Raw genomic sequence first — 15,989 nt, forward strand, 5'->3', positions numbered from 1 at the left:
TATTAGCTGGGCTTTGAGAGATTGATTATTGATCTGTTGGCATAGAGCAAGCTGCTTCTTGCTCCATGATTTTGTAATTGGCGATAGAAAAAGGCGGCATGTATTGATCAAGAACTCCTCCTGGTTCATTATATTCGTGTGCATGCATACAACGTTTGTTCATGCTAATTGGGGTTGCGAACGAAATTGTGAAATCATCTGTACATAAGGAAAATAAGTGAAAAAAATGTTGTAACTTGTAGGGGACAAGTAAGAAGAGTGGTTTGGTTCATTCAGATGGAACCTGATGAATAAGTGAGTGGTCCTGATCTTGTCCTGTTTTATTTTGCCGGAATCCAATCAGTTTGCGCCTTTTCCCAGTTCAGATCAGACATCAGAGAGTGGAGACCGGAGACAGATTGAAATAGTTGCCGAGGCGGCAGCAGCAGCATCGCATTGCACTGCAGAGTAAATAAACTTGGAGAAGCAGCGATAGCTGTGTTGACGGGCTCCAGAAAAATCAAATTTTGGTGAAACAGATGAAAATTCACGGTTTAAAGTCAGAAACTCAGAATGCGATCGGTTATGTATGGGCCTTGAAGCGCCGATTGATCGAGCACCTCTGCAGGCCCACATGGAGCGTACTGGGCCTAGTCAGGTGAGGTCTTTGTTGAGTATTGGGCTGAAGGGGGGGCCAAACCAAGCCGTTTCTTACCTGTATGACCCTGGAAAAAATGGCTCTTCCTTGTATGGTCTTTTTTTTAACTTATTTGTATGGCCCTGAAACGAACTTTTATTCCTTCTATGGCCTTCTGTCAAGTCTGTTAGCGAACTCTGTTAGTTTGTCCACTGGTGGATACGTGAAAAGACGAAATTGCCCTTCTGTATTTCTGAAGGGGCCGCACGGAGCCGAGCGAGTTAGACCGACGTCGCGTATCGAAAAAAAAAGAAGATCGAGTGTCCGCCCGGTACTGCGACTCGCGAGGGAGATGGGGGAGTGTGCGCCGCCGGCCGTCTAGGTGCCTCGGCCGGGATCTCCGGCCCCGGATCCAGCTCCGCCCGACCCCGCTCCCGTCCTTCCTCGCCGTGGGGGAGGCACCGTCGCCCGCCTCGTGCACCGCGTGTGGCCGGGGCTGGTCCAGCGCGGCTAGCCCGACGGCTCCTCGTCGAGCGGACAGCCCGGTGGCCCCTCCAACAGCGGCCAGGCCAGACGGCTCCTCGTCGAGCGGCCAGCCCGGCGGCCCCTCCTCCAACGGCCATCCCGACAGCCAGCCTAGCGGCCCATCGTCCAGCGAGCAGCCCGACGCGGCCTCTCCAGCGAGCAGCAGCCCCGCGCGGCCGGCCCATCCTATAGCAAGCGCGCAGAAACGGTGGATGGCGTCAACTCTGATCAAGAAGATTGGCTACAAGGGTGAGTCCACAATTTTTCTGCTCCTAGAAGAAGTTACAGATGTACCGAAACCCTAAACCCTATTTTGATTTTGAATAACAACATGGATCCAAATTCCAGTTTCAAGCTGAAAGTTAAATTGTTGGGCAACCATAAAAAGTGTAGACAAGATATGAAATGTTTTTGCTTTGACATATGGTTGTTGATTCAAACAAAATAAATTATGAGGACCTTGTTGAATCAGTGGTAGAGAAGTACCCGCCTGGTTATTTTGAAGTAGCTCATATTCAGTATTACGATGAAGGTCTAAAATCTTTCCCAAAAGTAAAAACCGACCAAGAGTTGATGTCTATGTTTGATAAACATTTAAAGAGAAAGGTTGTCATCATGTTTGTTGTATATCGAGGTCATTCTGATCCATATGAGCCTGTCATAGAGTGGGATTTTGGTGTGGATACCCAACCTAGGACAACATAGACAATGACAACATAGACAATGATGATGCAGATGAGGATGATTACCTTAGGAATCCTGAACCACAGAATGAACATATAGGTGTTGATGAGGAAACTATGTACTATGATATTGTTGCACCCAATGCTCTACAGGTGGTTCATAGCCCTATTCAAAAAGACCCATCCTATGTTGTTGATGATAACGAGGATGATAGTGAAGGTGGAGATGAGTCACAGGATGAGGAAGATATACCATGCAATGAGCAAAACTATGCTCCAAATGTAGGAATATGATCTAGAAGATCCACCAATGGTAAGTAGGCTCCACTTATGCTAATATGTATACATTCAAATTGGTAATTTCTCAGCATGCAATCAAAAATCAGTTTGAGTTCAATACTTCAAAGAGTGCACCAAATAGGTTCAGGGCATATTGTTCAAGGAGAGACAAAGACAACTGTCCATGGTGGATATTTGCTTCTACCACTAAGGATAACTGCATTGTTATGGTAAGGCTTGTCTTTGTCCTTACGTTAATTGAGATTGCATATTATTTAGATCTTTATTATTTTTCTTTCTAACTAATTGTTTCTCATCTTATAGGTGAAAAGGAACCCTTGTGCTCATGCTTGCTCCAGTACAAGGAGGAAAAAGAGGGTCAAGAATGCAACCAAGTTTTGGATATGTGAAAAGGTGAAGGACTTTCTCATAGTGGATGCAACTTTGGGTGCAGCGGCATTGGTGAACAAATTGAAAGAACACCATAAAGTAAATATCAACTACAAGAGAGTGTATGATGGTAAGGAGATAGCATTGAAACATTTTTATGGTGACTTGGATTCCAGCTTTGATAACCTGTTCAAGTTTAAAGCATAAGTTGAGAGTTGTTGCCCTGGTAGCTTAGTCATTATTGACCATCACATAGTAGATGACAAGATCAGATTTAGAAGATTCTTTTTTGCATTAAAACCATGCATAGATGGGTTCCTTGCTGGTTGTCGACCATACCTTGCAATAGAAAGCACATTCTCGACAGGCAAGTACAAAGGGCAATTGGCCAGTGCATGTGCTATTGATGGGCATAAGTGGTTGTATCATGTTTGCTTTGGAGTTTTTGATTTAGAAACTACTGAGAACTGGATTTGGTTCATGAGTCACCTTAGAGAGGCTATAGGATCACTAAGGGGCTTAACCATATGTGCTGATGCAAGACAGGCTGTGATGGCAGGGGTGGGTGCATGTTTCATTTAGTGACCAACTTCAAGAAAAGGTATCATGGTAAGGTGTTTGATGACCACCTATGGGTAGCAGCTTACTCATGGAACCCATATTTGTTTGAAAAATATTGGCTTGCTATGGAGAATTCAAAGCCAGTTGCAACAAATTGGCTAAGGAAAACCCACAAAAAGTTATGGACAACGAGCCAATTCAAAACCATTTGCAAGGTAGACTATGTGACTAACAACCTTGCAGAAAGCTTCAACAACTGGATTAAGCCTCACAAGTCTATGAACTTGGATGATTTCATGGACAAGCTCAGGCAAATGCTCATGTCCAAGTGGAACAAAAGAAGAACCAAAGAAGAGGGCAAGGAACACCAAATCAGCCCAAAGTTCCATTGTGCCTTTAGAGGAAGATGCACCAGCGGCATCCATGTATTTTCCTCCAAGGTTTGGTATTTCTTCCTTGCTCACATGGTTATTTCGCACTTCTGATGGATTCTAAGTACGAACTAATTTATCACCGTAGTCAAAACTTGGAAACATCTTCTAAAAAGAGAAAAAAGTGATGATTGTACACCTAAAGCCTCTAAAAGGTAATTTATATATTGCTGAAATCTCTCTATATCATCACATCTTGCTTTGAAAACTTCATTATTTGACTACCATAACAGCCATAGCTTGGAGGTTTCAAGTAAAAAAAGGGAAACCGCACTAACTCCAACTCTGGACGTTCAAAATTGTACGTTTTTTTAATTCTGAATTTTAGTTACATGAATCCAATTCTTTTTCTCTTATCTAAACCATTGTCAATGTATAACATTTGTAGGTCAAGAAGTGGGTCAAATCAGCCCAAAACACTTTCTATTGCTTCACGCGAAGATCGACCTGCTCAAGTTAAAAGAAAGCGAACACCCATCAAGAAGAAGCTAGGCCTTCCAAAGAAAAATGTCGTAGATATTCCAAAGGTGCCACTTGATAGCCCATCGATGGGTACAAGAAGCAAGGCAGTACTTCCTAGCAGCCCTGCCATGAGCACGCGAAGCAAAAGAAGGCTCAGTCTTTGATTTGTGATATGCCTATTGAATTTGCTAGTTGTATATGAGACCAATGTATGTTTGAATTCGCACTCTTGTGTGACCTTATTTATGTGAGACCTTATTTACGTGTGACTGAAACTATGGTGAGACCTTATTTATGTGAGACTTGGTTACTTGCAATGCATGTGTGAAATTTTTTAGAGCACATAATGTACTGTTATGTGCCCTATTTGCTTAATATTACTCCAAATATGTACTGTTATGTGTATTACATACTCCAAATATGCCCTATTGTAACGTGTGAATTTATTTGCTTAATATTACTCAAAATATACAACAAACAAACAAAACTCTGCAATTTATTTTTTTACGCCAGGGGCAAAACAATCTTTTTACCCTTGACTTAACACCGTCAAGTGACAAAAACGGACACAAGGCCATAGAAGGAATGAAAGTTCATTTTAGGGCCATACAAGTAAGTTTAAAAAAAAGTCATATAAGGAAGAGCCATTTTTTTCAAGGCATACAGGTAAAAAGCTCTTTTTCATTCCCTTTGTACTTAGAACCAGCCCAACCCACGTCTAGTTAAAGTAGCATTTTCAACCCGAACCATGTCTTCCACAAAATGGGCTGAAATCATAGTCGTGGACGTGGGTTGGGCTGGTGGCAATGCCACGTTGTTGCTGTTGTTGTTTTGAATTTGAAAGGGATGCCACGTTGTTAAGTACCGAGGGTTCCGCTAAAGGCGGCAGCTAAGCACGACCGAGTCAACCAAACAAGCCAGGTTCTTCACTCGAGATTCCAGCCAAGCAAAATAAGTCAATGTACATTGTACAGCGCAACGAGGCAGATCCAAAACTGCAAGGGTCGGGTTTTTTTAAAAGAATTACACGGTACAACGAAGGCACACACAACACGCACGTACACTCATTCCTATAAACACACATACGTAAACCCTACCCCTATGAGCACCTCCGAAGAACTGAACTGGCAGATCTCAAAATTCACGAATTCACCATAGGCGCCTTGCTATCGACGGGGATGACGCCTACCACTAAAAGCATAGCGCCGTTAAATCCTAAAATAAATCCAAAAAAATAGCTTACACGTATACACAATACGTATCTACGATGCATGTTACCCTACTACCGACCTTGCATGAATCTCGTGCGCCATTATTCCTTGTGTAGAGAAAGTGTGATCTACGGCACCATGCAGTAAATAAAGAACAGAAGGCCTAGCGTCCGGACGTTCGAATGGGATGTCGTGTCCGGACTCAGCTCCGCGTCCGCTTAACGCCCTGCATTTCGCACAGCACCCGCGCTCACGTCTGTTCACAAGATCCGCGCACACCCCGCACTCGCATGAGGAAGCCCACGGGGGTTGACCCATGGCTACGCCCAGCAGCTGCGGCGGGCCGCTGTCTCGTGACGGGCGACATGCAACATAGGTCTAAAGACAGGGAGATGCAGATGCAACACCCGATCTATTTTTTAAACCTCCAGATGCAACACTTGCACCATAGGTATGAAGACAAATGAAACATTTGAAATATGCATCTGAAACACTTACGAAAACACCTCAAAACCATTATAAAAACATATGCAACATTCAAATAAAACACTTGCAACAGATGTGTGAAACATGTGCAACATCCAAAAATAAACACAGTTGCAACATATATCGAAAAAAGCATATGAAACATTGGGAACAGAAGGTTGCAACATACGTGTACAACAATTGCAACATATGCAACATCCTGATCTAGTTTTGCAACATGTATATGAAACATTTGCAACATACCTATGAAACATCTAAAACACCTAAAACATAGGATTGCAACATGCATTTTTTGCCTTTCTTTCGACGAGCTCTCGCCAGGCGGGGGCAGGAAGAAGGGTCCGGACATGGGACAAGAAGAAGGGGCTGGCGGTAGGTGCAGCGACTGGTGGCATGGGAAAGCGCCGTGGGGAGAGGGCCGAGCTTGTTGGAGAAGCGTCGCTACCGACGCACTGGGCGAGCTTGTTGGAGAAGCGTCGCTACCGCCGCACTGGCCGAGGCTGCCCCATTGGCATCGTCGCGTTGGCTTGTGCCATAGCCGTGTCCTGGTGGCTGGCGCTGCGCCACCGTCGCTGTCACCTCCTCGCGCACCTCGGACGAGGACGTGACTTGCCACTCATCAACACGCAAAAGGTCGTGCCCCACCTCTGTGGGCGTCTGACGGCAATGAGATGCGTTGCACGTCAGATGGGAGGGAGTCGCTGCTTCTTCGCGCGTCAGAGAGGAGGAAGGGGGTGGCGGCGACGCGAGAGGGGCGTGGAGGAAGCGGAGATCTAGGAGTGCGTTGTGGGAATGGCGAGGGTCGGAGGAAGCGACTCGATGCAGGCCTTCTTTTCTTTGGCATGATCGTTCTATTGGGCCACAGGCCTAGGCGCGCGATGTCTGGACAGGACGGATGCCCACGTCCTATCATTATCGAATAAAGAAACATGGTGCATCATATCGATCGGTCGTGCACCACATCAAAACGAATTGGTGGCTGGGGCCCAAAAGGAAAATTGGCTCTTTAGTACCATGCATTATAAGTCCAAGTTGTTGGAGCCATCTTAGATTCTATTTGGATCTATTAGCTAGTAATGGTTAGCTAACTGATAGTTTATATCAAATATTAGTTGTTATTATTATTAACAAATATTAGCTATTATTAACTAGTTTAGTCCATCAAATATCAGCTGTTATTAATAAATACTAGCTGTTATTAACAAATATTAGCTGTTATTAACTAGTTTAGTCCAACAAATATTAGTTGTTATTAACAAATATTAGCTATTATTAACTAGTTTAGTTCAACTAACAATTAGCTAAACTATTGGCTAGACCTGTTTGGATCCAAAAAGCTAACTATTAGCAAGAGCATCTCCAAGAGTTTCCAAAACTCACTCCCAATCTTAATTTTTTAGCAAAATTGTAACAAAAATTGCTCTTCAACAATTCTCTATCTCTGTCGGGTATCGATTTAAGGATACCCGAAGCAAGGAAGTTAGCGCTCACGCTGACCTCCTCGGATGGCCCGAGACGTATTAAAAGGTCTCGCCCGACCCCAAGGTCGCAGGCTCCGTCTCACCCGACCTCAAGGCCACGGGCTCCATCTCGCTCGATCCCTTGGGTGCGAGCTCCGTCTCGCCCGACCCAAAGGACACGGGTTCCGTCTCGCCCAAGGCCGCAGGCTCCGTCTCGCCCGACCTCGAGGCCGCGGGCTCCGTCTTGCCCGACTTTGAGGCCGCGGGCTCCGCCTCGCCCGACCCCAAGGACGCGGGTTTCATCTCGTCCGACCTTAAGGCCACGGGCTCTGTCTCGCCTGACCCCTTGGCTGCGGGCTTCGTCTTGCCCGACCCCAAGGACGCGGTTTCCATCTCGCCCGACCTCAAGGACGCGGGCTCTGTCTCGCCCGACCCTAAGGACGCGGGTTCCATCTCGCCCGACCCCTTGAGTTCGAGCTCTGTCTCATCCAAGGTCGTGGGCTTCGACTCGCCCGACCTCAAGGACACAGGTTCCATCTCGTCTGACGAGGACCCATACCGTTGCCAACCACTTCAGGTCCAAGCGTATGGGCCTGGGTCAAAACTCTGACGCCAGGGAAGAGGCTGACACTTCTCTATGTAACCCGTGGCCATGACGGGCCATACCTAAGGATTCACATCAAGAACAGTGTCGGACGTGCCGGAACTATTATGCCTAATCCTAGTACGGACGCTGACAGGCACGTCAGTTCACCACGATGTCCGCCGGAACAGAGTGGAACGCCATGACCGACAGATGACGCATGCGCATGGTGTCAGTAATGAACAGGGCCGTGACATGGAGCCGTCCCTATTGACATCTACAGGATCGGCGGGATCCGTATGAAGGAGAAGGACTCGGCAACCCTGGAAGCCTTCTTCTTTCTCGTTCTTCTCATTTTCCTCCTCTGTAACCCGCGCTTTCCCTTCGCCTATAAAAGGAAAAGCAGGACGCCCCTACCGGGGGATCAAAACAAAAGACCACGACACGAGCACACGGCTGAGCGACAAGCGAGCTCTCAGCACTCGTTCACTCCATCCACCAAGGACTTGGGATCCTCTCCCTCTCTCGCCTGTTTGTAACCTCTACTGCAAACCAAATGCCGGTAACATGAGCAACAGCGAACTGGACGTAGGGACGTTCCGCCCGAATCAGTATAAACCCTTGTGTCCTCCGAGCACATCATCCGAGCCAGACGCGCTAATACAAATTTACTCTTCGGTGGTCCGAAAACACCGACAATCTGAACCCTCAATCTTTTCGTACTTAGGAGAATCGACCCAATCGTGCCAATCTGGAGGTGGAAGGACGTGGGGGAAGAATATAAGTAGGACATGATTTTTTTATGCAAATGTACAAGAGAAAAAGAATGTATAAAAATGGTTAGGATGATTTCAAAATAGTACGGGTGTTCCTGATGCAAAATTCTCTTCTATATTTTAGGAGTGGGATTCTGAAAACTATTAGAGTAACCCAACATATATCCTCCCTTAGCCACTTAAAAAACTCATAGATTTACCAATTGTCTTTTTGGAAACTATTAGAGATGCTCTAACTATTAGCTCCATGATCCAAACCAGACCTTATTCACCTTTAAAGCGTCATGCTACGCTATGGGTATTGGTTCAGAGAAACCTAGCTTTTTCACTAAGCACCTCCTTTAAGCATCACATTATCATGCTCACCAGGGGATCTAGAAGGTGTAATGTATATAAAAACTTATAAATGTTTAACATTGATTACGAATTTCCACACGCGTCACCTTATTATTTAAAATCCAATCCTCTCGGGGTTTTTTTAAACTGACTAAACTGTCCTCGAATCTTTAAAGTTGGTAGCTCTGGCACTGGTAACGTGGTACCCCAGGACACAAAACAAGAACAAACACAGGAAGCGCAGGAACACTACTGACTGCAGCCCTGCAGGAGAGCATTCTACCGCGCAGGTCTGCAGCATAAAGCGGCCAGCCGGACGCGCGCCATGCTGCCGCCGCCGCCACGGCGCCGCGCGGCGCTCGCGGCGCTTGTTGTGTCCGCCGTGCTCCTCGCCGTCGCAGGCAACAACGCGCAGCGGAGCGCCGCCGCCGCGTCGGCACCGGTGTACCGCCACGACGATGACTGGGCGGCGGACGCGGACTACGGTTGCGGCGGCGTGGCCTGCGCGGGCACGGCGGTGGGGGCGGAGTGCGCGGTGACGGCCAGGAGGGAGCTGGGCGGCGGCGGCGACATCGGCTACGGCGCGCTGCAGAAGGACCAGACGCCGTGCTCGTACCGCGGCGCGTCCTACTACAACTGCCGCCCCGGCGGCGCCGCCAACCCCTACACCCGGGGCTGCTCCGCCATCACCCAGTGCAGAGGCTAGCCAGTGAGCGAGCTGTGGTCATTGCGGCGGCATGGGGGGCATGGTGGAGCTCCACCACTTGTTCAGTTCTTGCACCTTGCATTGTTTGTAGTAAGAGTAAGACAAAGCCTCCCATTTCATCTTCTTCCATTTTCTTGTTTTCGGTGATTGCGTTCCCCAGTTGCCTCGAGATCCCTGCTCGGTTGAGTTGACACAGAGAAAGATTCCTGTTCCTTGAGCATGTATAATCGGCATTGTTAGGGGAAAACATGTCCTGATTGGTTCCTCGCAGAAAAAACAAAAAAAAATCCTGATTGCCTCGTGCAGTGCTGAGTCAGGGCTCTCATCACATGACTATATATACTCTGAGTCTCTGACTAGAACCTATCATTTTATTTTGAAATGCAGTATAGACGTTCTTTTTGTTTGAATTTCTGATGACGAACTCACAGAGGTGGACGCTCTGCTCTTCGCTATTTAGGCTCTGTTTGATCCTCGTAGATAATAGTTATCTGCTAATAATTATCTATTTTGGATTCAAACATGTATAAATAATAGACTAGCTAATTGTTAACTGGACCTCTAAATAGTAACTATCTCACTAGTTGGACCAAATTAGATAATAACATCTAATAGGTGGAGAAATAACAGAAACTTAGTTCAATTCTACATCCAAAAAACTGGAAAGGCATTCATTCATACTTTGACATACTCTGTTTGCGAACGTTAGAATGCTCATGCATCATGTGCAAATGCAGTTGCATGTTTTGTCACCTTGTGATTACATTACATGAAAAGAGAAGTTGAAGGTAATTAAAGCGCCGCCACCAGGTTAAGCACCGACGTTTCCGCTAAACACAGTAATTAAGCACGATTTCCAGGTAATAGGTCAACTACAATAAGCCTATGAAAACTTCCTCCTGCTTCGACGAGGTTGTAGGCCACAATAGTCAACAAGGGCCATGTGTGGGATTTGCAATTCGGCATGTTACTACCGACACGTTACATGGACCTCGTGAAAAATTTGCTTATGTACAAAAGAAGTGGCCTAATAATCATTTCACGTTCTCATAAAAAAACATTTTTCATGTTAGGGATACATCGGCCAGGAACTTCTTGTTTTGCGAGGGGAGATGAATTATACTAATACGTACTATGATAGGCTGGCATAGTGCATCCCAACAAATACAATATTCTTCCAATTCTTTTCGTAGTCATTCTCCCCAGTGGGCAGTGTCAAGGTAGGTAATGCTTTAGATAAATGAACCTCTTGAACACCAAAACCACAATGCAATCTTCATATCCAATCCCTCGATCAACTCTAGCCTAAAACATTGGACATGCCTCAAGATCTACTAATGCTCTAGAAGACCGAAATGCATATGACGAAGCTGTGAAATAACACTGACGGTTGCATCATCGAGTACATCATAGTGAGGAAATACAATACCTCCAACCCTTGACGTATGATTTTCTATCCTCGGCTTTCGGCGGCTAGGTCGTCCACTCGAAATTACTACCCCTATTGGAGACTGTCGAGGAGCACCCATCCCTTCGCAGATAGAGACCAACAAGTCACCTCCCGCCGATAAAAATGATGCTTACAACTATTACTTTGTTGTGGTGTCTTTGCTGAAGTCATCATGGGTAACAAGCTCTAAACTAAACATCGTTCCAGAAAAGAGTGAAAGACATGACCTTGCGGAGTGCAGACCGTAAAATCTGCACCAACTTTCCGTGATCCGCCTGTTGCCACTGCATGTTGTTTTGGCTCACTCCTTTGAGGATTTTGGATCACAGCACCCAACGTCACTACCTGTCGACGAAATATGGTCGGCAGTCCACCGAGGGGGTGCCCGTGGTGGTAGATTATCGGTAGGATGCGTGTGATCTAGAACCAGATGGTGACACAAGGCGCAGAGACAGCGATTTAGACAGGTTCGGGCCGTCTGATCGACGTAATACCCTACGTCCTGTGTCTTTGGTGTATTGTATTGAGATGTATACTATCTGATCTGTCCCTGAGGGGGACCCCTGCCTCTCCTTATATACTCTGGAGGAGGAGGGTTACAAGTAAAGTATCCTATTTGGTACTATTACAATATCTAGTACAACTTGTAATCTTGCCATGCACGCCTTGATCTCACGGGCCGGGCCACCTCGGATGGTGCGGCCCATGTACCATCTTGTGGTACCCGGGGGTATATCCCCCACAGCTAGTCCCCGAGCGCCATGTATTCTGATGCGACACGCCGTTTCAACCTTCTCCGAACAGTGAGGCTTGAGTTCTTGACATCTCTGACCACCGTTGTCGCCGGAGAAGGAGGTTGTCCGAAGAATGTATGGTGCTCTTAAGAAGAAAGAAAAAGATTTCCGTCCTGAGAAGTGTGCCCACTTGTATTTCTGAAAAGAAATGTAAGTGCGTCCTGAAGCGTAGCGTCCTTGATCATCAGAGGCATAGGGGTCGAAAAACAAACACATTCACCGCAAGGTGAAGTGTGCCCACTTAGTCCCCGAGCCTGGTAGTAGGTGACGTAGGCACGTGGTGCCAGGGTCTAAAAAGAATTCCCAGTTAAGTTGAGAATCCAATCATCGTACAGGCGATACGAGATGCACCGGCAGGTGCATCGTACCGATGTAGTCCCCGAGCTTGCTGGAATGCGAGGTATGAGCCTTGTAGCAAGGTCTAAATGAGAAAGAATATCCCCAACTGTATGCGAGTTGCCTGTCGCATGTAGTCGAGACGCAAAGTCCCCGAGCCGTGGTCGGAGAGTGGTCGAGGCAGTCCCCGAGCATAGGTCGAGGAGCGAGCGACGAAGTCCCCGAGCCGCGGTCGAGGCAGTCCCTGAGCACAGGTCGAGGAGCGAGCGACGAAGTCCCTGAGCACAGGTCGAGGAGCGAGCGACGAAGTCCCTGAGCTGTGGTCGGAGAGTGATCAAGGCAGTCCCCGAGCACAGGTCGAGGAGCGACCGACGAAGTCCCCGAGCCGTGGTCGGAGAGTGATCGAGGCAATCCCCGAGCACGGAGTGCTCTGGCCAGAAGTCCTAGAGCATGGAGTGGTCTGGCGAGTCCCCGAGGATCCCAGAGCACGGAGTGGTCTGGCGAGTCCCCGAGCACAAGGGTGGTCTGGCGAGTCCCCGAGCACAAGCGTGGCCTGGCCAGAGTCCCCGAGCACGAGCGTGGTCTGGCCAGAGTCCTCGAGCACCGTAGTGGTCTTGGCGAACCCTGAAGCATGAGCTCGCTGACCGAACTGTGTTCCTGAAAAATAAACACGGAGAGCGGTAGTACATGATGATGTACGAAATATATTGACCTCTCTATAGGAGGTGAAGTAAACACTTGGTGTTCGGTTGGCGATGAATTATACTTGGTGTAATATTCGAAAAATAACATTAGCTGTTTTTAGCCCTTTTGTTATGTAGAGGCGTAGCGCGATGTATTAACCTGTCCTGAAGAATGCGCCAGCCCTGGGCTGACCAACATCTCGTAGCGCGAGATACGGAACGCTGCCGCGCGTAGAGTGCCAGTGTTACCAGGGAGCGACTGCCGACTACCCGTAGCGCAGAGGGCGGACTCTCATGCACGCGTGGGGTGGAGCCGGAGACAGTGCCGGCTCTGGGATTGTCAAGCAGGAAGGAAAATGTATCGGCGAACCGCTGTAAAAACTTATACATGTTTTGGATTGTATGTATGGAGAAAATTCGACACGGAGCGCACTCTTAGGGTGGTCGGCGGAGGTGTACGATGATCGAAGAAATTTTCAATTAAAAATAATACTTAGCTTTATTGACGACCGGTGGGTGTAGTCGGCGTGTTGCGATGTTCGAGAGATGGCTTGACGTGTCGTTGGCGATGAAGTTGTCCGGTTCTCGAGCTTTTCGACCTGTCGTCATGACTGTGGTCGTGATTGTCGTAGCGCCGTTCTTCGCGACGATCATCATTGCGACGTAGTCTTGTGGTCGAGGTGGTCGAAGCTCGGCGGAGCTGCTCGGGACGTGGTCGACGTGGTCGGAGCTCGGCGGAGCTGCTCGGGACGTGGTCGACGTGGTCCGTGGTCGACGTGGTCGCGGTCGACGTGGTCGCGGTCGACGTGGTTGGAGCTCGGCGTGGCTCGCTCAGCGGCTCGCTCCGCGGCTCAGCGTGGCTCGCTCAGCGGCACGCTCCGCGGCTCGGCGTGGCTTGCTTGATGGCTCGCTGCAGTCGGACGGGTGCATGGAGCCATGGTCGGACGAGCGCACGGATAGGTGCCCGGAGTCGTAGTCGGACGAGGGCGCCGAGTCACAGTTGGACGAGCGCGCGGAGTCCTGGACGGAGTCAATCCGCGTGGGGAGCGAAGCTCTCGGGCGTGTCCGACCAAGACGAGGCGTCGTCCGAGACCTTCCTTGCTTCTAACGGACCGGTACACCAACGTTCCACTCGAACTCGGATTCTTGTGCAGGAGCCGCTTAACGCTGCCGTTGACGTCTGCGTACGTGTATCTTCGAATTGATGTACGTAGTTCCCAATAGCAAGCTTGCTTGTGTCGTGGTGCTTTATTTATTTGCTGATGGAAGCACGTAACCGATTCGTGTGCTGTTTGGTTGACTCCTTGATGCAGTCCGGAATAAGTGAAACTTCCGATCTGGCTCGCATCTATTGGTTTGGACATTCCGATCTCGACACGTGTGGTTGCGGGGGAGACACGGCAAGGTGAATTTGTCCTCCGTCTTCACGAGGGCGCTCCTGGTCTTGCTTTTGATGGAAGTACAGGGAGCCAGAGCTTTGATTCATCGTCGCCGCCAAGGGACGTCTTCCCATCATTTAGGCTGGTGGTAGATGCCATCACGAGGAACCTTAGTTACCACGAACGGCGCTGCCGTGAACACGGCGAATTGTCGAGATGACGTTGAGGGAGGCCATCGCAGCAAGATGGGTTGCCATAAACGACGTTGGTCTTGAGGTATGCCATCTGGTTCGCCATGGGTCAGCGCGCACGACCCCTAAAGGGGTCCCCTACCTGGCGCGCCACTGTCGACGAAATATGGTCGGCAGTCCACCGAGGGGGTGCCCGTGGTGGTAGATTATCGGTAGGATGCGTGTGATCTAGAACCAGATGGTGACACAAGGCGCAGAGACTGCGATTTAGACAGGTTCGGGCCGTCTGATCGACGTAATACCCTACGTCCTGTGTCTTTGGTGTATTGTATTGAGATGTATGCTGTCTGATCTGTCCCTGAGGGGGACCCCTGCCTCTCCTTATATACTCTGGAGGAGGAGGGTTACAAGTAAAGTATCCTATTTGGTACTATTACAATATCTAGTACAACTTGTAATCTTGCCATGTACGCCTTGATCTCACGGGCCGGGCCACCTCGGATGGTGCGGCCCATGTACCATCTTGTGGTACCCGGGGGTATATCCCCCACACTACCCACTCAAGAGCCGGGAACAGATTTGAGAACTGGTCTAAGAAAAGGATGAAAATGAACAGAAATAGGCAGAAAAACCCTTCTCCCGTTTCCGTTTCTATATCTTTTTTGGGTGGAAACATAACCTGGTTCGAAAAAGCTAAGATCGAAAACGGAATCGGGATATGCTGACATATGGAAACAGACAAGTATGGACGGAAAAAGGCGAAAAATTAAGTTAGAAATATGTATGTATAAAGTCACACAATAATATACAGGTATGAACATTAGTATAAAGTCACACAATAATATACACATGAACATCGGAAACTATAGTCCTTTTTGAGTTTTTAAAACTCTATTCATGACCTTTTTTTTTTCTGAGCCATGGTTTTGCGTCTCTTTATTAGCTTACAAAACCACAATTTTGTGACACCATTTGTTTCCAAAAACTACGTCATCGAAAAAAAAATGTCACCCAAATAGGCCCTTAGTTTGGACCTAAAATCTATGGCCAGTAGCAGCCCATAGGCCATTTCAGGCCTTGTTTTTTTTAGACCGGCCGAGCCTAATCGAGCCACCCGCTGTCTAAAATATTTCAGGCACAGGTTTTGCTGTCCACGTCAATAACACACGCGGGCAGCCAAGCCCATCGGCCAGGCCACGCTGACAGGCCAGGCAAGAGTTGTGATTTTCTTTGGGCCAGAAGCCCACAAAGATGCAAGAGTCTTAACCCGGCCCTATAGGCCTATACATTGTTTCCAACAGCAATAAAAGAAATGAAGCTAGCTGTCAACAACTAGGCACATGAAGTCAGAACTGTCGGAACGTCAAAAAATTTCAGAACTGTCGGTGCCCTCGTTGAACAACCAAATAATTATTATCCAACAGAAAATGAAATCAGAACTACTACCTCTAAAATTTCATAGCGCGCAGGAAAGCCCTGATCCCATGTTCCATTTCATATTGCATATGATCTCCAGCCAGGGGGATATCAAGCTGGGCATATTTGCTATAATGGCACAAGTGAGCAAGGCATAAGTTCACAAAACAAGTGTGATGTTACAGTTTTATTCAAGCTGAGCTACGTTATTATGCTCTGAAGACCCAAAACGAGC

General features: G+C 47.9%; 1 protein-coding gene across 1 annotated transcript; it reads left to right on the forward strand.

The window, feature by feature from the left end:
* Positions 1 to 9,120: 9,120 nt before the first annotated feature.
* LOC136459835 (rapid alkalinization factor-like) lies at positions 9,121 to 9,757 on the forward strand. Its single transcript, XM_066459667.1, has one exon. It carries the CDS (start codon positions 9,125 to 9,127, stop codon positions 9,503 to 9,505), a length of 381 nt encoding a protein of 126 aa, XP_066315764.1. The 5' UTR covers positions 9,121 to 9,124; the 3' UTR covers positions 9,506 to 9,757.
* The last annotated feature ends 6,232 nt before the right edge of the window (positions 9,758 to 15,989 follow it).

The sequence above is a fragment of the Miscanthus floridulus genome, chromosome 6 (genome assembly GCF_019320115.1).
Source record: "Miscanthus floridulus cultivar M001 chromosome 6, ASM1932011v1, whole genome shotgun sequence".
Lineage (NCBI taxonomy): Eukaryota > Viridiplantae > Streptophyta > Magnoliopsida > Poales > Poaceae > Miscanthus > Miscanthus floridulus.

Excerpts from the sequence above, each read along its gene's own strand:
- LOC136459835 (XM_066459667.1), top strand. The coding sequence starts at position 9,125 with ATGCTGCCGCCGCCGCCACGGCGCCGCGCGGCGCTCGCGGCGCTTGTT.